Genomic DNA, 27,938 nt, shown 5'->3' with positions numbered 1-27,938 from the left:
ACACTTATGCTTCCAATGGTGTTTATAATTCATTTGTAGTTTTAATACTTCTACCTTTCTTTTTCACTTTGTTTTGTTTTTCCTATATTTGCAATATAAGTGCAGTATAATTTGAATGATTAACACAGTCTTCACCTCAATAATAAATTTCATAAGCAGTTGGTAGTGCATTTTGTTCTCTGAGTATCCACATCTGGTGTTTTGTTCATACAAGAATGATGAAGTGCAAGTAGATATGTCATAGCAAGGCAATAAAACCAAATGAATTACATTCCTATAGTGTACTTTTATGCTAGAAGCTTAAAAGCTTTTTAGAAATTAGAAAGTTATTGGATTATATTACCTCTATATCATCAATTTCATGATAAGAAATAAGAAGCAAAAAATTTGTAGAAAAGCTTTGAAAAGTGAAAAACTTTTCTATAAAAAAGCAGCAATAATGCATATGATAAATCTCCATTCTGTACTCTAATAGGTAAATAAGCTCAAATTTTTCTTGAAGAAATATAAGAAATATATAAGAAATATACAGTACAGTAACTTTAAAGGTTTCATCACTGAATCTTTAATTCTTCAGTATAGTGCATTAGATATTAAAAACATTCAAACAACACTCAACTAAATTATTTTGACAAAGATATGACATGATTTAAACATTAAGTTACATAAAACCCAATGGCTTATACAGTTTGAAGCTTCACATCTGCATCGAGTCATCATCAATCTCAGTACAAATGTTTACATAGACACAAACTTTATGGCCTTCCATTTTACATGTTTGTGAATTGACATTTCATTAAGCATCAAAACACACACAACCTTCTTGCCATCTTTCTTTGGATCATGAACTTTAACTTCAAAGCATTCAAGGCATCCTTAGTGAATCCATTGTCTCCATCCATAGAATTTGACCACAATCAATAACATCTTCCAGTCATCTTTACTCCTTGATCTTCCCTGCATGTTGTCAGCAAATAGAACATAACAAGCTCTGCTCCAAATCATGGGTACCGTTGGGGCTGATCATTTCTTTTTGATACCAGATCACATTTTTGATACAGAGCAAAATGTGTGCAGTGTCTTTTTTGCTTTAGGGAAACTATTTTGCAAATAGATGGGTAAATTTACGATTTCATGCATTAACAAATGACAGAAAAGTATACAGAATTTTATAAGAATTTTACAAGTATACAGAGTTTTATAAACAGGAAAACATCAATATATTTGCCGTTCAAGTCAGTCTTAAAAAATACGATCTTTAATATGTATTTTATGGCTTTTCAAGTGCATGTATAATTGCTTTTCAATCGTTGACGGACTAACAAAACAAACAACTACCTCACCTGTGAGAAGCGATATGTTCCTTTTAGTGGAAACTACGACATCCAACAATTGAACGATTGAAGTGTTGGCATTATAAAAGAAATGCCAAAAAAGAATCGTTTTTGAAAAATTCTTTATAATTTACTATAGACACCAGGGGGAGGTCGAGAATATTATTTTTCTGCAAAGCGATCATTTCAGCGGAAATACGTCCGTTGGCCGCCATGTTTTTTACAACAGTTCCCAGTCCACTTAGCCGCTCCAGTTATTATAGAACTCAATGGAATCTCCCCACACTACAGTACATCTGGTCAAAAGGCCAGGTGTACTATGTCCGATAATTTATATCGTTACATCAATCTCCACATAAGGAAAAAAACAATATTATAATTTGAAGGATCTAGGAGTAGTTTTCACAAAAATTGGTAATCACATGTAGAACGTTCATTGTAAATGTACGTCCTACAGAAGATTTTCTTTTGACTGATGTGTCCGATGTGTCGGTGTCTAGTCGTGCTTGATTGGTTTCTATACTGACATTTAAGGTCATGTCTTGCGTAGAGAAGTTTGCTGCACCTGTTGCTCATTTCGGTCTTCGGACTCAGATTGTTAATTTTCTTCCCATTAAGCTCTGTATCAATCTTCCCCTTTCTTTAGTGGATGGCTGATGTCTTCTGTTCCGTCTGCATATTTAGCCTTTCGAAATAATTAGGTACGACGTGGGTGCAAACTTCTGGTTACACACTTCTTTCCTTCATGTCCTGCACGCCTGGTCTGGTCGTATAAGTACTGTATCTCCTAGGTTGAGATCTATTAATGGCTTGCTGCCATGGTTGTAATATTTCGTTTGTTTTTTCTTTTGTTTGTCAACAATTTCTTGACTCGATGGGTTAATTTTGGCTTCAATAGTTTCCATGCCGTAGGGAGAAGCGTTTTTGTTCACATAGCCTACTATATATGTACGTGGATAAATAGTCCAGTTTAGTTTACATATCAGTGGCTTAACTATCCTCTGCCAATAGCAAATTAAATAAAAAACATTACAACACCGAATCAAAAATATAAATGTTAAAGAAAGGTAATCACATTGCTGAAACAGTTTATCGTTCTCTTAGTGGATTAAAGTCATCTCCGAATCGTTAGGAATGAAATGAGTATTTTAGAGCAAAAATAGTCACCGTCGTTCTCGTTGACAAAAGCGCGCTAAAAAGAAAAGCAATGATGCGCATGCGTATTAATTTTATATTGCAGTACCCAGCCATTGTACCCAGAATGCTCGCTCTGCAATCTTCAGAAACGTAGTGAATATCAGTAGGACTAGAGTTGAAGAATTTTGTCAGAACGTAACATCATGCAGCAGAGGAAAATATCTCACTTTTAAAGAGGAATGATTTGTTAATCACTTTCAAAATACAAGTTCTTATTAAACGTCTTGTAAAATTGTCGTGTTGCTTACAAAGGCCAAGAGAATCGATACAATACTGGCATATTCAACTAATTCAAGTTAGATCATCGATGTCAGGTTCTCTAAAAGATCACATTTAAATAAGGCATGAGCGTACATACATAAAGAAAAACACATGTTGTAGACTAGTGAGAAATTAATCATTTTAAGAAATATACAACAACTGAAATTATTTCAACTAATATCATTATAACGTATATATTTATAAATGCCACGTTTGTGCTTATTACGGTTCCTTTGAAAATAAAGCATGAATTAATTATCAATTTCAATAGCTTGCTGAAACCAAAAATAATCACATCAACACAAGCTACTTTTAGAAGTTTATAGCTACATACCTTGATGGTGGCTATGTTTCAAGTGATGTTTAGTTTTTTAGTTCTCAAGTTTTAGTCCAGCTTTTCATCATCCTTATTTATGTCTATATAAATTCATTGTTTTTGCCGTGAGTATAAACACAGAAAGATTGACAGCAGGATTACATGAGCATGCTGGCGATACGAACTGAAATAAAACATTTTCTCATTTTGGCCACGTTCAAAAAATAATGTCCTGTACATTTATTATTTTAAAGTAGAAGTTTCAAAAATTCGTGTTGATAACGTTAACATGTTCGTAATTGCATATGTTTTTCGTTATGACACAACAACTTCCTTCGATGTACGTGTAAAGTTGATATTCACAATAAAATTGCTGTTCGAGATAATAGAGTTATATTTATATAATTTTTATACTGGAGACAGCTGGGGGGAATTATTGCCAGTTTGGTTCAATATAGCTGCAACGTAAATTGTTTTAAGAATGGTCAACGGCAAAATACAGCTTGTAATCAATTTTACTGCATCAAAAGTAAGTACATAAAATATAGCTATTTTTGAGAATGATCTGTATCGAGTGCCACGTTTTAAAGGTTTCTTTTTAAGTCGTGTATGAATAAATTACTTAATTTAATTGAGTGCTGAGACAGAATGTGAAAACAAGAATATATAGCTAACACTTGTCGACAGAAAAACAGTTGGGTTGAGTTTTAGGCATAGAAATTTATATACTTTGTAAATTTGTTGTATTTTATACAACAAAATATCAAATAAGTAAACAACAGGAAGTGTTATTAACTACAAATTCCAAACATGTGATGCAATATTGTCAGTTTGAAATTGTAGACAAACTGTGGTGTCTGTTGTTCCTTATAAATAGTAAAATTGCTTTTCATACTAAAGACAAAAGAAATATTTTTGTGCAAGTTGATTTACATCAAGGTTTGACTCTATACAATAAAATAGTGGCGCAAAATTCGTCTTTTAAACATTGCATAGTCAAGCAGAACTTGTAATAGTGCAAATTCATTGGACGAAACTTCGAGCATAAAATGGCTACTGTCTAAATCTCAAATAATTAAACTCTTTTATTATCAGCTGAAACTACCCTATTCTTCATGAATACTCACATACATAAATAGAGCTTTGATGATCTTGTCCTCACTCCAAACTTGTGGATATCGATCACATATCATAAAATGGCAAAATTTGCATTTGCGTTGGTCGGTGACATAGTATGACGGGTGCCTTTATGTCAAAAAAATGTGATGTAAATAATAATGATATATTATTAGTTTAGGGCCTGTTCATGTGAGCCGGGCTGGCCGACTTTGCAGGGCCAGTTTATTATTTGATTGACATGAGGCGGGCTAGCCCGACCTAGTACAGTAACAATTATTTACGCACGCCACATAAAAGTCCAAATCCCTATACTTTATGTTACTTTTATAAGCTGAAAGAAACTCAATGATGTTATTTATTAGTCTATAGTCCACCGAAAGTTGTTCTTTTGCTTGCCCTATCTTTTGCATTGCATTGAATTTTATGAGCATGCGTACTAATACGATGTTTAATTCCGCATGCCGGTCTAGCCCGCCTTGTGCATTCACATGAGCCCGTTTATGACGAGATCTTGCCTCGTTTAAGCGACATCGCGGCAAAACGGGCAAGCCCGTCTCTCATATGAATCAAATTTGTAATTATATGTAAATACTAAAAGAGGTGAGATCTTGCTACTGCAGGGCAAGCTCGGTAAAGCGGGCCAGCCCGGCTCAGATGAATAGGTTCTTATATACATACACTTGAAATTGTAAGCACCCAGCTTATAACTTATGTTAAGATTATGTGTATAACTTACACTTTCCATAATTACAAATTGTTTATCTCTTGCAAATAAGTACTTCGTTAGCGTTACACGAGTTAATTGTATTCAAGTAAATCTTGAATGCAATTAAGCTTGGTAGGTTTGTATGGCTACTATGTAACAGAGAACATGCATGCTAAAGCCTGATTGGATCTACATGCTGTTATATATTCAGTCATAACAAATATATATAATGAAAGTTTTATTTCGACGAAACTTTTGTAATGGTTCAAAACTTATTATTGCAAAAAAATCTTGTACGTCGTGCACATTTGAAAGTGGTAGCCAGTTTTCTTACGGCAGACGTCGAATTATTTTAACGATGCACTTTATTCAAACAAACATACCTACGTATTGCTTGATCGAATTCACTTATAATTTATTTTGACAGTGGGCGCTGATCCAACCTTGCATCTCTATAATTACAAAACATCTGTCAACATTACTCTTATTTTTACTCATTATTGTAGAAAGGCACACCATGGTTCGTCATCAACTGTTGAGGATTGGTTAATGCTGATGATCAACATACTCAAATTCCTATTCTCATTTGACTGATAACCTTCTTGATCTTCATTAGCCGACTATTCAGGCTAAAAACTGAAATGGCTAACCGCTATAACATTGTCAAAACGTCAGTTAACATCAACAACAATAGTCCTTCTCAGGACTCTACTAGCTTGGAAGATCTACATCCACAAACATGTAACGATACTGTCGGGTTCAAACCATTTAATTTATTACGAAAGATATTTGTTAGATTGCCTTCTACATCACTTTCAAAATTATCGAGAAAACAAAATTGTGCGTGTTTTTTTACTGTTTTTAAATGCCATGCTGTGTAACATAAACATTGAACATAACTTTAATTTTGTAAACAGCAAGCTCAAATTTTTTTGATGATATGACGTAAAAAGTAATTTCCTCTGACGTATACGGCGCTCCACGCTGCTAAGTCTTCAATCAGTTCAACAAGTGCATTTAAATAGCTAGATGTTTCTTCAAAAAGAAAGTAGCTGATGTAAAATTTTTAAATTTAGGCGACCCTACAACAACAAATGTCAAGCACTATCCAAAACATTGTTATTTCTTAACATCAACAACATACAGCATACGTACTCTTTAACACACATTTTGCTGGATCCTATTCAAACGATGAAAATAGAATTGTCAAAGGATACTGTTAAATCTTTTCAATTTTTAATTAAAAGTCTTTATATCAATGCAAGCTTTGTTTTGGATGTCGCTCCCTTATAGGGTAACGTCATGAAGAGCATTTAATTAGAAATTGTTGATAATATTGGTCCTTTTTTTTTAGCAAAACACAGTGCTCACTGCAATGCCTAGTGCTATCTATTATTACAACTCTTCATTATTTTTAAACTTTTTTTATTAAAAAATCTATATTATCGCAAGCAAGCTATCAATGAAGTGCAACGTAATTAACAGCTTGTTAACACAATATCACAATAAGTCTTTATTCATTAATTCTATATTAATCAGCTAGTGGTGTTGTTTTACGATAAATAAAGGCCTGTTTATTAAAGAGTAAATGTCATGTTGCAAAATCCTTCAAAACTACCGAATTTAAGTTTTGAGTCAGTTTTGTAAACTTCTTCCATGTTTAGGGAATTCGATTTTAAATTAAAATAATGTCAAGTTTGTGGCTATGTGTGCAAATTGTTCAACATATTTAAACTATTTAAAGCAGTTCAATTACATGCTAAAACAAATTAGTCTGTGTAATTTTGTAAAGGCATCTTTATCCTCACAACTTATTCATGCTAGACACACACATATATAAACAGCCTCGATCCTCATCTCAACCTAAAGTGTTTACTTGTAAGACATTTGAGACAAGACAAGATGGTGAGCTTTATTTGTGCATTCGTGGCGATTACCTGCATCGTTGTTAATGTTCAAGGGAAAGCTATGGCTTACTGCCAAGAAGAACTTGGAAATGTTGAATGTGATCATTAAACGCTATGAAGACTATATTAGAAACACCGTATTTCTATATTAGAGCAGGCCATCCCGGCTTAACGAGATTCGCTTGAAGGAAGCGAGATCTCGCTTCTAACGGGCTCATTTAACTGCATCAATCGGGCCGGCACGGCTGAACTGGGCTGGAAGCGAGGAGACTGCGCATGCTCTTGTCTTATTTGGTTACTTAAATATAGCAAAATTTTCAAAACAATAATGTGCAATTGAAAATAAGTTTGAAAATTCCATGTTATACCACTACAATAGTTTTATTAAGTTTCTTTATATTGAGACGGCCTTAATCAACTAAACTTTTAGTGAAAGACAAACGAATTAACTGACCACTTATTCGTAAACAATGTTCTTTTTATTTATAAAGAGATTATTCTGCCGTCCACCTCCGAACACTTGCTTGATTGAAAAGTTTGTAATGAAATTACGACTTCAAGTGCGAGTGTAATATAGAGATGATGGTTATGTAGATACAACATTTCTCGGGTTACAACAACCGATGTCAAGCACCATTCAAAGTATAGTTATTTTGTTATATCAACAACATAGAGCATACGTGCTCTTTAACACACGTTTTTCTGGATCCTATTCAAAAGATGAATTTAGAATTGTCAAAGGATACTGTTAAATGCTTTTTAATTGCCTCAATTTTTAACAAACAGTCTTTATTTCAATGCAAGCTTTGTTTTGGATGTCGCTCCCTTATAGGGTGCAATCATGAAGAGCATTTAATCGGAAATTTTTGAAGATCTCGGTTCTTTTTTCAGCAAAACACAACACTCGCTGCAATGCCTTGTGCTTTTATTATAACTCTTTCTTATTTTTAAATTGTTTTCTTAAAAATCTATAACATCGCGAGCTAGCTATCAATGAAGTACAACGTATTTAACAGCTACACATAGTTTGTTACCAAAACACCAGAATAAGTCTTTATTTATTAATTCTATATTAATCAGCTAGTGTTGTTGTTTTACGATAAATAAAGGCCTGTTTATTAAAGAAAAAATGTTATGTTGCAAATCCTTCAAAACTACCTTATTAGAACTCCCTAAGCATATTTCTTCTTTGCAAGGGTTGTGTAAAAAATCTTAAGGGTTATTCAAATGCCTCGTATTTTATTAAGTTTCCTTATATTGAGACGGCCTTAATCAACCAAACTTTTAGTGAAAGACAAACGAATTAACTGACCACTTATTTGTAAACAATGTTCTTTTTATTTATAAATAGATTATTCTGCCGCCCACCTCCGAAGACTTGCTTGATTGAAAAGTTTGTAATGAAATTACGACTTCAAGTGCGAGTGTAATATAGAGATGCTTGTTATGTAGATACAACATTTCTCGGATTACAACAACCGATGTCAAGCACCATTCAAAGTATAGTTATTTCGTCATATCAACAACATAGAGCATACGTGCTCCTTAACACACGTTTTTCTAGATCCTATTTAAAAGATGAATTTAAAATTGTCAAAGGATACTGTTAAATGCTTTTTAATTGCCTCAATTTTTAATAAACAGTCTTTATATCAATGCAAGCTTTGTTTTGGATGTCGCTCCCTTACAGGGTGCAATCATGAAGAGCATTTAATTGGAAATTTTTGAAGATCTCGGTTCTTTTTTAGCAAAACACAACACTCACTGTAATGCCTTGTGCTTTTAATATAACTCTTTCTTATTTTTAAATTGTTTTCTTAAAAATCTATAACATCGCGAGCAAGCTATCAATGAAGTACATCGTATTTAATAGCTTGTTACGACAATATCACAATAAGTCTTTATTCATTAATTCTATATTAATCAGATAGTGTTGCTGTTTTACGATAAATAAAGGCCTGTTTATTAAAGAAAAAATGTTATGTTGCAAACCCTTCAAAACTACCTTAATAAAATTCCCTAAGCATATTTCTTCTTTGCAAGGGTTATGTAAAAAATCTTAAGGGTTAGTCAAATGCCTCGTATTTTATTAAGTTTCCTTTCATTGAGACGGCCTTAATCAACTAAACTTGGAGTGAAAGGCAAACAAATTAACTGACCACTTATTCGTAAACAATGTTCTTTTTATTTATAAAGAGATTATTCTGCCGCCCACCTCCGAAGATATGCTTGATTGAAAAGTTTGTAATGAAAGTACGACTTCAAGTGCGAGTGTAATATAGAGATGATGGTTATGTAGATACAACATTTCTCGGATTACAACAACCGATGTCAAGCACCAGTCAAAGCATAGTTATTTCGTTATATCAACAACATAGAGCATACGTGCTCCTTAACACACGTTTTTCTGAATCCTATTCAAAAGATGAATTTAAAATTGTCAAAGGATACTGTTAAATGCTTTTTAATTACCTCAATTTTTAATAAACAGTCCTTATATTAATGCAAGCTTTGTTTTGGATGTCGCTCCCTTATAGGGTGCCGTAATGAAAAGCATTTAATTGGAAATTTTTTAAGATCTCGGCTCTTTTTTAGCAAAACACAACACTCACTGTAATGCCTTGTGCTTTTATTATAACTCTTTCTTATTTATAAATTGTTTTCTTAAAAATCTATAACATCGCGAGCTAGCTATCAATGAAGTACAACATATCTAACAGCTACACATAGTATGTTACCAAAATATCACAATAAGTCTTTATTCATTAATTTTATATTAATTAGCTAGTGTTGTTGTTTTACGATAAATAAAGGCCTGTTTATTAAAGAAAAAATGTTATGTTGCAAATCCTTCAAAACTACATTAATAGAATTCCCTAAGCATATTACTTTTTTGCAAGGGTTATGTAAAAAATCTTGAGGGTTATTCAAATGCCTCGTATTTTATTAAGTTTCCTTATATTGACACGGCCTTAATCAACCAAACTTTTAGTGAAAGACAAACGAATTAACTGACCACTTATTCGTAAATAATGTTCTTTTTATTTATAAAGAGATTATTCTGCCGCCCACCTCCGAAGACTTGCTTGATTGAAAAGTTTGTAATGAAATTACGACTTCAAGTGCGAGTGTAATATAGAGATGCTGGTTATGTAGATACAACATTTCTCGGATTACAATAACCGATGTCAAGCACCATTCAAAGCATAGTTATTTCGTTATATCAACAACATAGAGCATACGTGCTCTTTAACACACGTTTTTCTGGATCCTATTCAAAAGATGAATTTAAAATTGTCAAAGGATACTGTTAAATGCTTTTTAATTGCCTCAATTTTTAACAAACAGTCTTTATATCAATGCAAGCTTTGTTTTGGATGTCGCTCCCTTATAGGGTGACGTCATGAAGAGCATTTAATTGGAAATTTTTGAAGATCTCGGTTCTTTTTTTAGCAAAACACAACGCTAACTGTAATGCCTTGTGCTTTTATTATAACTCTTTCTTATTTTTAAATTGTTTTCTAAAAAATCTATAACATCGCGAGCAAGCTATCAATGAAGTACAACATATTTAACAGCTACACATAGTATGTTACCAAAATATCACAATAAGTCTTTATTCATTAATTTTATATTAATTAGCTAGTGTTGTTGTTTTACGATAAATAAAGGCCTGTTTATTAAAGAGTAAATGTTATGTTGCAAATCCTTCAAAACTACCGAGTTTTAAGTTTTGAGCCAATTTTGTAAACTTCTTCTAAGTTGAGTGAATTTGACTTTAAAATTGAAATAATGTCCAGTTTGTGGCTATGTGTGCAAATTATTCAACATATTCAAACTATTTAAAGCAGTTCAATTATCTGCTGAAACAAATTAGTGTGTATAAATTTGTAAAGGCTTCTTTATCCTCACAATTTAATTATGATGGACACACACATATATAAAGAGCCTCGATCGTCATCACAACCTAAAGTGTTTACTTGTAAGACATTTAAACAAGACAAGATGGTGAGCTTTATTTGTGCATTGGTGGTGATGAGCTGCATCGTTGTTAATATTCAAGGGTAAGCTATGGTTTAGTGTAAAGAACTAAGAACTATGAAATGTTTAATGCGCTTTGTTGAACGCGAAAAAGACTGTGTTAGAAACGCTTCTATGGCGTATTTCTTTTTAAATTTGAATAGCCTTTTGTACAAGTTGTCGAGTTGTAGTTAATATTCAATGCTGAGAAAGTATACAAACATGATTAACTAAGGATTTTTCAAATAAGCTCAAGCGAAGTTTTTCTTGCTTAAATTGTGTATGGGAGGAGTAAGACTTTTATATGCATTACACATTTTTAGTAAGTCGTTAGCTACGTCATGTATGTATTTGATATAAATCTGCCTCAATTCCTTGTTTATAGTGTGAAATATTTCATCTGAAAACTTTTCCATGACTCACTTTACTGTTCTTACTTTTGCAGATTGAGATTAACAAATGAAAAGGAAGATTATTTAAAAGATTTCTACTCAACATTCAGCCATGACATGAAACGCACCATAAAATCCGATAAAAACAATGCAACTTTGAAATCACAAATTGCAATAATAGACGGACAAATAAAAACACTTCAAACATACCACAAAAATCTACAGACGGAGCACAAACATCTACAAACGTTTAAGTTAACGCTTCAGCACAAAATTAATAGGACAGAAGCACAGTCGTATAAATTAGTAAAATTACAACAAAAAATCAAGAAAGTTGAATTGAAAATGATTGATCTGTCGTCACAAATGAAAAAACTTGAAGCACAAATGACGATATTACAAACGGAGTTGAAAAGTCTTGAAAAGCAAATGAAAACACTTCACATGGAAAATGAAAAACTTACAAATAACTTGAAAAGAGGTAAGAATGATTTAAAAAAAAGAAAAAACACTTATAGAATCGAGTGAGGAGTAATATTTGTTCAATTAAAACAATATCTTTCATTTAATTTCTTTGTGTTAGTTAATATTTTTATAACCATCAGGAAAAGACTGCACAGATTTGTACAGAAAAGGTGAAAAAACTAGCGGAGTTTTTCAAATTGATCCTGATGGTAAAGGATACTTTGAGGTCTTCTGTGACATGACGACATCGGGTGGAGGTTGGAGTGTAATTCAAAGACATATATACAAAGGAAATACAGACTTTTATCTGGGTTGGGCGGACTATAAACGTGGCTTTGGTAATCTTAAATCTGAATTCTGGCTTGGATTGGACAAGATACATCGACTAACATCGGCAAAAAATAATAAACTTCGAATTGACCTTAAAGACAAGAATGGACTTAAAAAATACACTGAATATGAAGATTTTGTTGTAAAGAATGAAATTTCTAAATATCAATTAAGTATTGGAAAATACACAGGTAAGAAAATAGTGAACGAAATGATTGACTGTGATAGCAGTTTGCTTTAATAGATTGTACCTTAGGGGTAAAGAAAGGATCTTCACACAATGACAAAGTTGTCTGAAATGTCATCTACAAGAAAGATACCACCTTTAATTTTTAAACAATATAGCAACCACACATTAGCGAGACCATTTTTAAATAGCAGTCAGGTTATCCAATAAGTGTAAAGAAAAATTGTATTCTTCAGAAAGATGATAATTGTCTGAATATTTTCTATAAGCACATTTTGTATATCTTAGGATTTTTACAAACAAACTGCTCTTTTTGCGCTATGAACTTTCTGCATTGTACTTAGGAAAAACAAAACAAATGCCATGTCATTTTTAATTATATGAAAATATTTTTTCTTGCAAAGCATGGAAAATATAAGCCTGCTGTAACAAATTTATAAAATATTAAGTTTAAAATCGTCCTCTAAATGGTTGATGCCTGTATTTAAATGTGGCAATCTAATCAAGGAATTTAAATTGCTGAGCAAGAATTTTAAACATTTCTGAGAGTGAAGATGATTTGTTGTCATTTCATATAACAATTAGCTACTTAATAATTTTGAAGTATTGTATGGCCTTATCCACACACTTGGGAATGTTCTTGGGTAAAAAAGCGGTTTAGAGCACTCGCAATGCTTTTCTTAGCTCTCTCGTGTTTGAATCAAGCCAACTACGTGGAAACAACTTGTTTAGTAAATACTCTAAATTTAATGTAAATACATTATTAAATACATGGTATATTGCGTATAGAGTTGAACGCTTTCTTGTACATTTCTAAAATAGCTACAGATCACCAGAAAACTAAAGAGCCATTTCTACTTTTTAGGAACAGCTGGGAATTCATTATCGTATCACAATAACATGAAGTTTACAACAAAAGATTCAGATAATGATATAAGTGGTGGAAATTGCGCTACTACTTGGAAAGGTGCTTGGTGGTATAAAAGTTGTTATACCACCAATCTAAATGGTAAAAATATGCAGTGGAATGGTATAGCTAACCCGCCGAAGTCGAGTGAGATGAAAATTAAACCATAAATTGTTCTCTTAACAATTTATGATTTCATGATTACGATTAATATATCTTCAAATACGTCATCTTAAATGTCTTTATACTCGTATACCTTTACACACGTTGTTTATAGTAAACAAATGAGCAAAAAATTGTTATAGATAGAAGTCAAGAAAACTGTAATCATTTCATGAAGTAATAAAAAATATTGTTTCAATCAATGATATTGATGAAATATGAGTTTCTGACATTTTATGCAAATGATGTTGATGTCATGTCAAATCCAACTCAAAACAAGTGCGGCTTTCTGTGTTATAACATGACATTAGCTTGCTTTTTTAACGACTTTACCATGATTTTTGTCTTCATAGGCATGATATGATCCCTCGCATTAATAAGACTAATAATAATACATAGTTAATTCATTTCAATGCTTGTATAGAACAGGCACGTAGCCAGAACGATAATTTTAGGGGGGGAGGCAACATTTATAATTGCTGATATTTATATATATTTATTTATATTCCGTAAAAAATGACGAATTTCAAATAATATCAGGCAAACTGTTACATTGCATTTCTTTGTATCTAAATTTTGACAGTATATAGCCTTCTCCTACTTGGTGATGATCAACATTAAAACATTTTTACTCAAATAATTTAAAATACTTTGTAAATGTTCCGGCCAAAATCATAATAAAGCTTGCAAAATATTTATGGTTTACCTAAATCATCAATAAATTACCTAAATCATCAATAAATTACCTAAATAATCAATAAATTACCTAAATCATCAATAAATTACCTAAATCATCAGCATTTTTTGCATATTTTGAATGACGTTTATGCCACAAATTATACTAAAGCTTCTACATTATTTATGGCTTCCTTAAATCATCAATGGTCGACCACAAAATAAATCACACAGGCAATATATTTTTCACCAAATTGCCCAAATTATTCCAGCAATCATTTCCAGCAAATAAGGCATGCGAAACGTTTTGCGGTAGATTCATCAAATAATTGACTTTTATGGTGTAGCCAAGCTCATCATTAATTTGCAATGTGTACATTTGAAATTTTAGTCAAACTAAACACAGCTGTACACGTATATATAATTATTTCTTCATGACAGCAGGTACATTACGGTAATCGTGCATGCAAACGTCTTTTCATTTACTTGAAGTTATCACTCATTTCTTACATTATGCTAGCTAGTGATTATTATATATTCAGCTGCAATTCTTTGTAACTAAATTTTGTTAGTATTTAGCTTTCTCCTACTTGGTGATGATCAACATTGAAACATTATTACTGAAATATATTTAAATACTTTGTACACGTTCCGGCTAAAATCATATTAAAGCTTGTAAAATATTTATGGATTACCGAAATCATCAATAAATTACCTAAATCATCAACATTTATTGCATATATTTAATGACGTTTATGCCACAAATTATATTAAAGCTTGTACATTATTTATGAATTGCTTAAATCATCAATGGTCGACCACCAAATAAAACACACAGGCAATATATTTTTACCAAATTGCCCAAATTTTTCGAGCAATCGTTTCCTGCAAATAAAGCAAGCGAAACGTTTTGCGGTAGATTCATTAAATAATTGACTTTTATGGTGTATCAAAATAAACAAATTATAAAAACAAAGGATTGATATCTGCTTCCACTTAAATTAAAAATTTGCAAAGAGCATCGTCATGAAATTAATTGTATTTGCTTTATTGGCTTCTTTGTACCGTTAGATGCAAGTCATAATGAATAATAATTTTATATCTTGCACAATAAACTTTATTCTTTATTTAGCGTCCTTCCTTAATTAACCTACTTGTCTTTACAAAACCTTTTTCCTTACTTAACCTCCTCCTCTTTACAAAATCTCCTGCCTTACTTAACCTTCGTTTTTTTGCTAAACTTTCTACTCCACTAAACTTTCTACTTTATAAAACCTCCTTATTTACTAAGTATCAATTTTACTAAACTTCCGGCAATTGTTGCTCTGTTTGACCTTTAAATCTGACCATGTGGTTATTACCATGTAGTTTACCTTCTTGATTGAAAGCTGTTTTAATTATCTAATTTTCAAGAGATAATGGCTTACCTATTTATCTTTAGGCCCAATGCAGCCAGGTTTCTTAATATCTGCAGACCTGTTAAAAAAAACTAGATGTTTCTTCAAGTACACCAAAGAAGCTGATAACTAAATCATTAGACTTGGTAGCATCATTATCATTGCTGATTTTTAAAGGCAAATAGTAAGAAAAATTCGCAATGATAATATATGTAACGCATTTAAATGCCTGTAAAGAAAAATCCATTAATTTGTTTTCATCCTAGATTTAATCTCAAAAGTAAACCAGACGATACATAATTTAATAACTGTAATCTTTGGAAAATATTTCATTTCAACATCGTCAATTAAAAAGAAACACATTGCGCCCTACCTAAATGATTTTGGTTATTTAAAGTTAACACAAAACTTCAGCCTTATGTTAGAGAGATAAAAAACGCTTCTTTTTGCTCACATCACATCCAAAATTTTATTTCATGATTTTTCAATTTTATTCCTTTATGGGCAGTGGCGTAGCTAGCCCTCAATTTATTCATGATACGTAATTTTTATCATCAGCATCATTCACTTTATTAAAAATTCATAGTATTATGAACAACAAAATGTTTACATAGCAAGAAGAAACTTGCGGGTTTGCTACGCCACTGATCATGTGATAGTTTCATGTACGTATATCTTTCCTTATTTCCTTATCTGTCATATTAGTCGCTATTCCTGTTAATCTTGTCATGCAATTTAATGCAATGTAATTTTTTAATTAGATTTTTCATTTAGCTTGTTGTATCTAAGACTGTTGAAGATGTCTTATGTGTATCAACAAAGAAATGTCTTCAATAAAAAAACCTTCATGCTACAAATTTAATTAAAAAATGATCGCTTTAAAATATATAGTTATTGAGCTTACCTCTTAATGATGGTCCATTATATTTTATAGAAGATAAAAGAATGGAATATGCCTGATTTTTTTTAGTATAACTTACAACTTAGGGCATGTTAGCTACCGATAAAAAGCTGAGCATGACCATTAAGGCTTACTTTGTGCAAAAGGGAAAACGATTTTCTTGTTGAGTCAACACAATAGACAAGTGTTTCTCAAGATACATGAAAAAGTCGATGCTTCTTTAAAGAACTACAAAAAGCTATTTTACTGTTATTGAAAACATCATGAAAAAAAGCAAAAATATACCACCTAATGTGGAAAAGATTATTTAAAAGCATTTGACATCACTGCAGCCCTTAATGCATAAAATATTGGAACAAATTCGCTTATTTGACAATAAGCCAGCTAGGGTACAGATACCAGTGCTTAGACCATCTATTACAAATAATCTATACTATAAAGCATTGATTTAATACCATTTGATTTGGATATGGATTAAGACAAAATATCTTAATTGCAACCTATATATAGCTACTCACTTCCAAGGTATAGAGATAAGTGGCCAATCAAGGTGAAGCTCAGATCGTCTTTCAAAAAATGTCCATTTTACTTGAAAGGAGCTCCAGTAACAAAAAAGTTACATTAAATATATAAAATTCATAAAATAATGCTTAATGTATAAAAGATTCTGTTTTTTTCTCAATTTGTGTAAAAAAAATTACGTAAGTCACTGATCATAAGCCGTCAAGACCTTCATTTTGGTTGTCAAATACAAAAGAATATTTCATTCATGCTGTTGTGGGCACCAGCCATCGTGGGCGAGCTACATTGTTCAACAAGTCCCTGGAGGTTGGTTTAACCCTTAAATTTTTAACTTTATTGTCTATACAAAAAAGCAAGATTGCCATAGCGATGGTTTTTGGTATTCAACTTTATTAAAAATTCATAATTTTTGCTCGGTAATTTCATGTTAGTTTGCTTCCATGCACTTGGATTTAGTTCAAGTTGACTGAGTTTTGCGCTGTTGTATGGTCGTCCACATTTGACAGTGAAATGAAAGGCTAACAGAGAAAGATATTGATTGAAATTTGAGGTGATCTAAACTATTCACCGTTGGATGAGGAAGATAAACTTTAGAGTTTAAAGTTGTTTGAGTATCATTTTCTGCATGTGCGGCGTTTCAAATACGTAGCTGTTTCTATGAGGTAAAAGCTTTTTGCCGAGAGGGCAGAAGTCTGTATGACATTGAGTTAGTAGTCATGAGGCTGAATGTACTAACGAGCAGTTTGACAAGAATGTGAGCTTGTGAAATTTTTTGTCCTGGAACTCGGGAATATGATTATACATCTAACGTGAGTGATAAATGAGTGTTTACTAAATACAGGTTTTATGCATCATCTTTAAAAAAACAATCATTATGATTTTACGTACGAGATGTATCCAAATACTTCCCATCAATAGCAAGCGTATAGAGCTGCTTCTAAATAATTATAGCCATCGAATTCTTGAAGTTATGCTAAATACATCTTGCAAACTACTGAAAGGAAACCAACTCAGTCATTAAATTTGCTTTGGCGAGCCATTTAAGGACATGTCTATTTGGTCATAACTTAAATATAAAGCATGGTTGTTTCAACTAACTCATTAAATCGTGATATGTTAGATAATCTTGTCTGGCTTGAATAAGTAAGATATAAAGCATGTGTTGGAGCCTAACTAGCTCATTAAATCGTGATATGCTAGATAATCTTGCCTTGCTTGAATACGTAAGCCTGCCTATCCTATATATATTATTAGAGTGCTTCAACAAAATGTGTAAATTTTCATCCTGAATGTACACATTACATATTTGCAGAAGGACCACGCACTCCATGTCTTTATGTTTGCTATTTCTGGCTGAATTCCAACTTGTGTAAACACAATTAAAGATATTTTGCTTTTGATTTCGATACTATTGTCAGAACAAGTTGTTCAAAGGTACGTTGGAAACTTCAAAATGAAATGTTTAATGCAAAGCCTTCTTTTAATGTTTTGTTTGTGTTATAGCACAAACATACAATCACTTTGATTAAATTCAAGTGCTGTAGCAAGTCGATAAATATTTATGAATAGTCAACATGAAATCAAATTTTATAACAAGTTGTTATTGAACACAATTAACACAAATATATAAATAGAGCTTTGCTATTTTCTTCACACACGCTTCAAAGCTGTACAAGTGAGACTTATCACAAGATGGCGAACTTTACTTATGCGATGATTGTAATAGCTTGTCTTTTGCTATTTTCATGGGTAAGTTGTAATTGTTTAAAATTAAAATGTGCGAGGTGTGAAACCTTTGTATTTTGAGGCGTGCATGATTTAATAGGACAGTGCTTTAAAACAAATTTGTTGAAATTTAAATCGGATATGTATTCTTCCCACTAAGTTCAATCTCATGATGACATTTGCATTCCTTACGCTCCTATAGCCCTTACCCTTTGTATTTCCCAGCTTGTCTTTGCAACTCATAGTATCAACATTAAGGAATGAATTTAAACTTCAAATTGGGGAAAGCTAACACTTCATGTTTTCTAAGCATCGAATTTCAACAGTAGATTGTACAGTTTTCACTAGCATAAATGGTCTAAATTAGAGCATTTAACTATAGTCCGGAATAGCAGAAGCTAAAACTATTTATGTCTAGAAACTATGGAACTCTCAAATGCCCGGGCCTGTAAACTTCAGCCTACAGAGCCTACTATGTAGTCGGCCACTGAATATCATGCTTTAATATGTCAGTTGACTGTTTTGTCTCATATCATTTAACTATTTCCGTAGATAAATGTTGACTAATGCAAAGAAGATCGTACAAAAGATGACTTCTCAACAATCAGCCTCGACATGAAACGCACCTTAAAACCTGATCAAAGAAATGTAACTTTAAAGACACAAATTGCATCCATAAAAGCACAAATAGCTACACTTCAAACATATCACAAAAAACTTGGTGCACAAAACAAACACCTTCAAACAATTAAGATAAAACTCCAATCCAAAATCAACAAGACAAAAGGACAAATAAGCAAACTTATAACCTTGCGAAAACAAATAAAGAAGCTCGAAGTTCAAATGATTAAGCTTTCTATACAAATGAAAACACTCGAAGCACAATTAGCGAAACACAAAACATGTTAAGAACTCTTGAAAAACGATTGACAACGCTTTCAAAAGAATATACAAAACTCACAGGAAAAGAACAAAACGGAACAAAATTTCAAATAAATCAAAGAAAACACAAGGAAAGGACTGTGCAGATCTTTACAAAAAGATGAAAAAAGAACGGAGTTTATCAAATTAATCAGATGGTCAGGGTTACTTTAAGGTTTTCTGTGATATGAAAACATCTGGTGGATGTTGGACTGTGTTTCAAAGACGTCAAGATGGAAGTGTAAACTTCTATCGGGGTTTGAAAGACTATAAACAAGATTTTGGTGATCTGAAAAGTGAACTCTGGCTTGGATTGGATAAAATATACCGACTAACATCAGCAAAGCGAAACAAACTTCGTGTTGATCTTGGAGACACGTCAGGAAATAAAAGATATGCTGAATATGATTAATTTTCTGTAGAGAATGAAAATAAAAAATATCAATTGAGACTTGGAAAATATTCTGGTAGGTCATTAGGCAAATATGAACAATAAAAGCACAAAATTAAAAGGGTTAATAGGATAAAAATAATACTAGAATTGAATTAAAACGATTAGGATGCTTGGAATTTGCATAAAATACAACAAACAACCCCCTTTGTAAACCAAAAATATGTTGTCATGTATATACAGCTCTGAAACTATCGGTATAACAACTAAATTAAAAACTGCAACAACAATTCTGGACAGGCAATACCAGAGAGATCATTCAAGGATAACGACTAGGTTACTTATTAAAATAAATTGCAAATTCAGTTCCAGCTTTGTGTACAGCAAATTATGAGTAAGGGCCTGAACATAATTTTATATAGAAAAAACACAGCAGCATTTAATATTTTCTACATAATTAAAGAACTAAGTGATGACTCACATGATGGAGCAAAAAGAATATTTTTATTGTAAATATTTTTGTTAATTGTCCATTGATTAAACATTAATATGACACAAGCATTGAGGTAAGCGTGTAGTGACCAAATATAATGCATAATAAAAGTCCACTGTTAAATGTGCGTTCTTTTGAATACAATTATCACCATTTAGGAACTGCTGGGAATTCATTATCCGCCCATAAAAACAAGTCGTTTACGATAATCGATTCTGATAATGATACAGATGGCGGAGGAAACTGCGCTGTAAATGCTAAAGGTGCTTGGTGGTATTATTATTGTTATGATTCCAACCTAAATGGGTATTATTATCATGGCAATTATCAACCTTCTGCATCTTGGTACAAAGGTGTTGTTTGGAAAGATTGGAAAGGATTTTCTTATTCTTTGAATAAAGTGATGATTTCATGACGATAATGATAATATCTGTAGTGAACATTATGTATTTTGTCGTAGAGTTTGTTGCTTAGTCTTTACAATAACATGAATCTCTACAGTCTTTATTCGTGTTGATTGATTGGCAGATGGATTTTTATTTGGACTTGGTGTAGTATTTACTGAAACTGTGTCGCAAAAAGCAACCCAACTTCAGCTCGCTCTGGTGCATAACTAATATTAAATAACTAAATAGGTTTTCGTGATTTTTTACCATAATGAAAGAACAGTATCTGAGCTTTCAAATGTTGCGTGTTTGTATCAAAATATAAATTTCCTTTTTATCTCCTTGAAGAAGAAAAGCAGCTGCAGCAGTCTATGATTTCGGTTTTCGGTGTGACATTTTAGAAATTAAGTAGTCATCATTTTGATTTCTAGCAATTCCTGTCGTCTAATCGCGAACGTAATAAACTAATAAAAGAAAAATTACAAAAGATTCCTACGTGATTGTTTTTAGAGTCCACTCCCTGCACTATAGATATGCATGTTTTATACTCAAAGTAGTCTATTAGTAAACATTCCCTTTTATGGTAATTCTTCTTTTTTAATGAATAGTTGGGGGGGCACTGCCCCCCTCCTGAGAAGCGTTCTGTAGCAGTGCTTAAATATTGAGACAGAAGAATTACGCTCATTATTGAATGGAAGTCTGGAGCACAATGTTTTGGTTTATTTAGTAAAACAGCCACAACCAAATCGTCTATTTGATACAACTTTAAGACTGAAAATGAATGTTGATGAGGGCTTCTAGGCGGTAAGCATTGGCTTCAAAATTGTTATTATAAAACCTTTCATCACCTTGGTGAAAAATGCGCTTCATTTTTGCTGTCACGTACAGAATCTACCGAAAGCTTCGAAGTCAGCTCTATTTTCATTAAAATTTAATTATCTAAAATGTATGTTAATGTACCAGCAAATTTTTTTCATGTAAAAGATAATTAACAACAAATATTTCTTTAAATAAAATATTGTGGAAGCATTGTAGATGCATAGATCCCTACAGAAAGAGAGAGGAATAGATAGCAACTTTTATACAAATATACATGGATTGACAGGAAGTTTATAGCGATTCGATTGCAGCGAGTTTAATCTTTTTCTTAGAGAAGAAGTTTCATCTTTTTTAAACGAGGAGACCCGCATATAGCTGGCAGGTTAACAGCGTTTGTGTGTAATTTGTATTATATTAAAGCTTGTACATTATTTATGAATTGATTAAATTATTAATGGTCGACCATCAAAAAGGATTGTAACTGTAATAATTAAACACACAGGAAATATATTTTTCACCAAATTGCCCAAATTTTTCCAGCAATCGTTTCCTGCAAATAAAGCGAGCGAAAAGTTTTGCGGTAGATTCATCAAATAATTGACTTTTATGTAGCCAAGCTCATCACATGTTTCCAATATTTACATTTGAAATTTTGGTCAAACTAAACACAGCTGTACACGTATATATAGTTAGCTCTTTATGACAGCAGATACATTACGGTAATTGTGCATGCAAACGTCTTGTCATTAGACGTGTTTCTTGAAGTTATCACTCATTTCTAAAAGATGGTTGTGTACATTTTTGTGACTTTTCTTGTAATCGGTGCATGCAATGCAACAAACAAAGTATTCGAAATTCCACAAAGTGCATTCATGAAAATAAATGAAAATGGTATGTTGTCAATATAAAATATAGTAATTTACTTTTATTCGTTTGTTTTTTTGAAGAAAAGAAAAGTTTAAGTCTATAGCTGATACATGTACATCAAATTTTGAATTATCGTCATTTAGCTTGTAGTTGTATTGTAAAATATTCTAGATGAAACTTTTAAATCTGAAAATTTTGTTCCAGTGTCTCAATTTAGCTTAGATGTTTAACTTCATTTCCACGCAAAAACTTTATTATTCATCTACAGCAGTTACAAGTGTAAATTTGAGTTATTTTCTATTTTTGTTTACAGCTTGCATCCCTTTATCGTGCACAAATGGAGTGACAACGCTAACAATTGTTATAAAAAATCAAAACGTTTAAAACGAAAACAGTTATAAATAACAATTGTAAAAGATATATGAGTATAAGCTATATATAGCAGTATAAGCTATAAGTTACATAAAGCTTAGAAAACCTAAAAAGAGCAGGATTTAGAAAAAGCCATTTCAGTCATCAGCAACTATCTTCAGTCTGCAAATCATTATCTGCATACCAACATTTGACATCTAAACACATACGTAGTTGCAACAGTCGTAGCAAGGCTGCACATATCGTATTTCTATGCAATTTTTTTTGTGTTCACTCACTGAACCTCTTTAATTAAATAGAATGTGCATAATAATCACACAAACATACTCAATTGGAATATAAAAGTACAGTACATGTTGCTATAGAGAAGAAAGTTACGACATTTTTTTTGTTATATATTAACTGTATAACGTCCAACTATCCTTGAATTATTTATGTAAGCCTTAAGGTCTGACGAATTGAGAAATGTTTTCCAGACTCTGTTTAACAAGAAATTATCGATGTAAAATACGCGAGAATTTAATTTCGTTTTACTTTTCATTATGCAGGTGATGCTTTGGCACCAAAAAATATCATTGCAAGTCATGGCGTTGACAGTGCGATTGAATGTTCATTTGAATGTCATCGAGAGAAGAGATGTGTTGGTTTTAACTATCTAGACGAAGCTAAAAAATCTGAGATAAACTGCCATATTTCCAACACAACAACCAGAAGCAGAGTGAAGACATTGTTCGTCAAAGAAAAATGGACTTTTTATCAAGCTCTTTTCAAGACGGTAGGAATTTAACAAAGTCAACATTATTTAGTTATTCTATAATTTCACTAAATACGTGCAATACAATTTCATGACAATTTTCACAAAACTGCGTAGCGCAAAATATATTCAAGTTCAACTATAATTAAAAAACTTTTGCTTTACATATTTAATAAACTAAAGTTAATTTGAATAAAAATATTTATTCCGGGAAACATTTAACAGTCTAATATTCAACCAGAAAATGGTGAAATTGTGATATAAATTTTCTGACCTTCAGCTTAAATACGTAAATAAGAGAATTATTATATGTTTGTGAACATTGTTTTCAAAATAAGGAGAAAATCGCTGTAAGGAAAGCAATATAGACACTCAATTTAATTAAGTTACAACAAATGAACAAAAATTTTTAAAATTGAAGTCCATGAAGTAATAATATATGACCATAGTGACCTCATTCAAAAATATATTCTTTTTTGTTCAATAGTCATAAAATGAATCCTGTGATCATCAGGAAAAACACGTATAAATGACTATTTTCCATCTCCCCAATTATCTACGTTCAGGCCTCCCTTATGATTCCTTTATTGTTCATGTGTCATTTTAGAAAGATTTTGAGATGTAATTTCTTCGGCCGAAAATTCTTTGTGGTAATTCCAAACAAGACATGAATTTCTTTACAATCTGACAGCTTAATTCTTAGAGCGTACTAAAGTGTAAATATTTAAATGCCAAAAAAGCTACCAATATTTTCTATTTACACTAATAGCCCTGGGTACATGCTTTACTGAGCTTTAACTAAAATTTCGTCGCCCACATCCAACAAATAACTAATTTCTTTCATGGTGCTATAGTTAATATTGTAAAAGCAGGTAATTAGTTAATGTGCCTCCTAGCGATAAGTGTGCACAATAAGCAGAAATTAACGTTTTATCCTCAATGATGTCTTCATTATAGTTATCAAAACATAGACAAGCATGATATGAGCAAAAAAGTAAGCTACACTGTTTCTTTTCAGTCACTCGTTTATAAAGCATCAATTAATGTTTTTTTTACCATGATACCATAGGAAAGCAGACCTGCCAGTTCCTTGATTTTATCGAATGTCACCGAAATCTTAATGCAAATATTCAGTTAACCAGATATTCAATCACTTCTCTTGTTTGAATTTTTGGTATCACATGTATTCAGTAAAATAATTTTGAACGAATCAAGTCTGAGTAAGTGTTTGATTGAGAATTGTATCAACAAACACATTGACAAACAGACGAACTCAATAAAAGGGAATTGTGTAAGAAACAGCAAACAGAGAACACTCAAGTGGACTTCTTGTTAATAAAAAGAAAGTGCGTGGAAAATTTGGGTGCATAACATATAAAATGCATAAATATTTATGGCAATTAAATACTCAGTCCAACTTGATTTGTTGAAGGTTTTTTCACTATCTACATGTCATTAAAGAAGGGTAAAATTGATCAAAAATCTGGCGTTTAGAAGATTTGTTTTAAGATTAAGGCGACTCCAATAAAACCGGGCGAGTTGGCAGGTGTTCCTGTGGTATAAAACAAGACCTTAAAATGCTGAGTCGGCATTGAGATGAACTCCAAGGATAGACTACGTAAACAACTACAAGTGCATGACCATATAAGAATATATTAAATTGTGATTATGAAAGTAAGTCAAATGTGAAAACTTGCTATTTTGTATTCTTCATTTTTGTTCTATTGAATTAAACTGTGCTGAGTTCATATATTCGAAAACAACTTCGGTATAGAATCATGGTAAAAAACATTCGTTGATGCTTTATAAACGTTGTAATATAATTTTTTACTCATTTCACACTGATCAGTGTAATGGTATTAAGAATTTTTCAAAGCTGCTGGACTTAAAAATTAATATCTTAATCCACAACTAAAAACTTTGATCCTGACAGTGAATATTTTTGTACTAAAGGGAGAAAAAGAGGACGGTCAATCTACAAGAAAAAATATTACATCAAATTGGAAGCAATGCGCATGGTTTGAAGGAACTGGTCTTAACAATGGACTTATAAAGGTAAGTGAATTACTTGTTAAAGTCCGCGGACGTTTTGACATAACGTAAAAACTAAAATGACGAAAAAGATAATGTTTTAATTGTGGTTGGATGGAAAACAGTCAGCTATGCCAATCTTTTGACTCGAGCTAAAAATGAACTAAATATTAATTTTTGGAACATTTACTGAACATAAATTTGGAAAAGTACTTCTAAATTGTCAACTGAAAAAATTACTTATAGCTACATAGGAATGAACAATGAAAAGATTATGAAATAAAAAGTCCTTCGCCATGACAGTTAGACACTTTTGTCATATGATCTCTTTAGCCTTTAGGTTACAAAAGGGAGATCCAAAATAGTTTTTCAAAAATGTCGAAGGTCTCTTTTATCGCTTTAAATACGTTTCTCTTAATATATCATTTGCTCTTTCATACGTCGATATGTTTAGCGAGATCAATAAGCATAGGCTTGTTTTATCATGCACTTCGTACAAGTGTTAATTCTTGCAATGGAACTTAACATCTCTTTAAAAAATAGTAAGCAAGCAAAGCGTCACTCCAATTAAATCTCTTTTTACTTCATTCATTAATTAGATAGTAATTAAATACCTAGAAATGAAGATTTTTTCAAAAAATGTGTCTTCGTCAGTGTATTTAACTCGTTTTGTTGTGTTTTTCTTTTTTCAACAAAAAAAGCAATGCAATAGCTAATTTCGGTGGTTTAGGGGAGGAGTAGAGAGGCATAATTCATACATGCATGAATGTTATAATCCACGAAAAAATTTATTTCGAAAAAACGTAATATAGCAGAACATGAATATATAAATATTGGCTTCTCAAATTAGCGAGCTAGCTACGACTTTGAAAGATAGTTAAGCGCGGTCAATAAACTGCTGACTGGTAATAAAAACTCGCAAACAAATATAAACATAAGTTGTCTAATTCCTTACAAACAAACTGGCTAAAATGACGATCTGAAAAATGCATAGCCTCAGGACCATGGTAACATGAAAATATCTTCTCTACGATTTTACATTTATATCAGTTTCCTGTCAATAAATATCAGTATTTCAAACTTTGATTATGCAGCATTGCGGTTAACAACTTAACATTTATTACTTAAAATGACAACAATAAAACTATATTCGATGTTCTTTACAAATTCTTTTGTTTTCTGTGATTGTCATACTGCATGATCGCTTTCGATACTTACAAATGTTTTACTTATTTGTTTTTGTTCATTACACTAGTCTTGTAGTTTTGAGAAAAAATGTAGCAATACCTATCTTAATGTGTTCTACGCTGGTAATCTCCGTATTCAAAACTGTGACTACTGTTGCAAGAGATGGTACTTTAAGTTCAATGGAAAAGAGTGTAATTCCACAATTGAAGGAGTTTTTTACATATGGAAAGGTAAAGGTACACGAAATGTTCATCGTCATCGTCATATCGAGGGATATTGTGGTAACATCGACAGTGGTACTGTTAATGTTGGTTTCTATGTTGGTAATTGTCAAGGATATTCTGATGCAGATGCCGCAAGTGGATGGAATTCAATCTCTCGCATTGTAATCCAAGAAGTTCCACCACCTCAGACTTAAGTCAATTTAAACTTAAGCCTAGAAAAAGTTATTTCCCTTTGAATGATTTTCTGTTTTTTTATAGTAAAGCTTCTATTAGAAAAGCTGTTTCATCGTGATTGACTTTGTCAAAGCTAAAAACATATATGCACGTTTGCTTAGATAATAGCTTAATTAGAATAACACCATAGAGGTTTTTTTATAGTGTTTCAATGATTGCTGAAATACCAGTAAAATGGTAATTTTGAAAAAGTTGATCTTTCGAACTACGTACGTCGTTGTTGTTAGCTCATCGTTTTCGTGAAATACACCAACAGATATACTTTTTAACCCTATTTAGCGTGAGCAACATTTTCCCTTTTGGGTTGTACTTGATTTCTATTGCGGTCGTTATTGCGCACAACGCACAATAATTAAATGTTAATCTTAATAGTTATAACTAAACATTGAAAAATACGTCGTTTCATCATTATATGTGTAAGTAAAACAGGTTTTTAAAAAGATAACTGTTACAAGGAATTTTTTTGGCTTGTGGTTGCAAAATTTTAATAAACTTAATTTAAAAAAAAAATTGGAGTCATAGCTACTGTTGTTTTAAAAATAATTTGAGCTTAAGAATAATTTTAAAGGTTTTTGTTATGAATACTAAATGTACTTAAATTTTCAAGGTTTGTGTTATCATTACTGAATGTACTTATTTTAATTCTTATTCCTAAAACAGCTAGCATATTTTTACGCACTCATTGACTGTATATTTTATTTGATAGGTAAAAGCTCAATTTCGGTAGCCATATGT

At 31.8% G+C, this 27,938-nt stretch overlaps 1 protein-coding gene and 2 long non-coding RNA genes across 4 annotated transcripts in view; 1 reads left to right on the top strand and 2 right to left on the bottom strand.

Moving 5' to 3' along the window:
* The window catches only part of LOC124454621, a 28,045-nt gene extending 22,669 nt beyond the window's left edge, over positions 1-5,376 (bottom strand). Inside the window, exons 1-2 of the long non-coding RNA XR_006951538.1 lie at positions 5,317-5,376; positions 4,278-4,353 (exon numbers count right to left, since the gene is read on the bottom strand). This is a non-coding gene — a long non-coding RNA (uncharacterized LOC124454621). The remainder of the gene's footprint in view (positions 1-4,277; positions 4,354-5,316) is intronic.
* Positions 154-27,809, top strand: LOC124454620 (collagen triple helix repeat-containing protein 1-like). 2 transcript variants are annotated; one of them, XM_047005401.1, is made up of 6 exons: positions 154-165; positions 9,183-9,192; positions 22,243-22,424; positions 23,321-23,547; positions 25,480-25,581; positions 26,813-27,809. In XM_047005401.1, the coding sequence occupies exons 3-6, from the start codon at positions 22,319-22,321 to the stop codon at positions 27,161-27,163; spliced, it is 786 nt and encodes a 261-aa protein (XP_046861357.1). In that variant the 5' UTR covers positions 154-165; positions 9,183-9,192; positions 22,243-22,318; the 3' UTR covers positions 27,164-27,809. The 2 variants fall into 2 exon arrangements, 1 of the variants encoding a protein (XP_046861357.1); XR_006951537.1 differs by lacking the exons at positions 22,243-22,424; positions 23,321-23,547; positions 25,480-25,581; positions 26,813-27,809 and adding exons at positions 18,233-18,236; positions 20,559-20,714.
* Positions 1,691-3,280, bottom strand: LOC124454622. Its single transcript, XR_006951539.1, has 2 exons — positions 3,127-3,280; positions 1,691-2,850 (listed from the first exon to the last, which is right to left on the bottom strand). It is a non-coding gene; the product is annotated as an uncharacterized LOC124454622 (long non-coding RNA).
* Positions 27,810-27,938: the final 129 nt, after the last annotated feature.

This window comes from Xenia sp. Carnegie-2017, unplaced genomic scaffold, assembly GCF_021976095.1.
Source record: "Xenia sp. Carnegie-2017 unplaced genomic scaffold, XeniaSp_v1 HiC_scaffold_3, whole genome shotgun sequence".
NCBI classification, from domain to species: Eukaryota; Metazoa; Cnidaria; class Anthozoa; order Malacalcyonacea; family Xeniidae; genus Xenia; species Xenia sp. Carnegie-2017.
The sequence above is the reverse complement of the archived record's forward strand: the minus strand, read 5'-3'. Positions and strand labels throughout refer to the sequence as shown.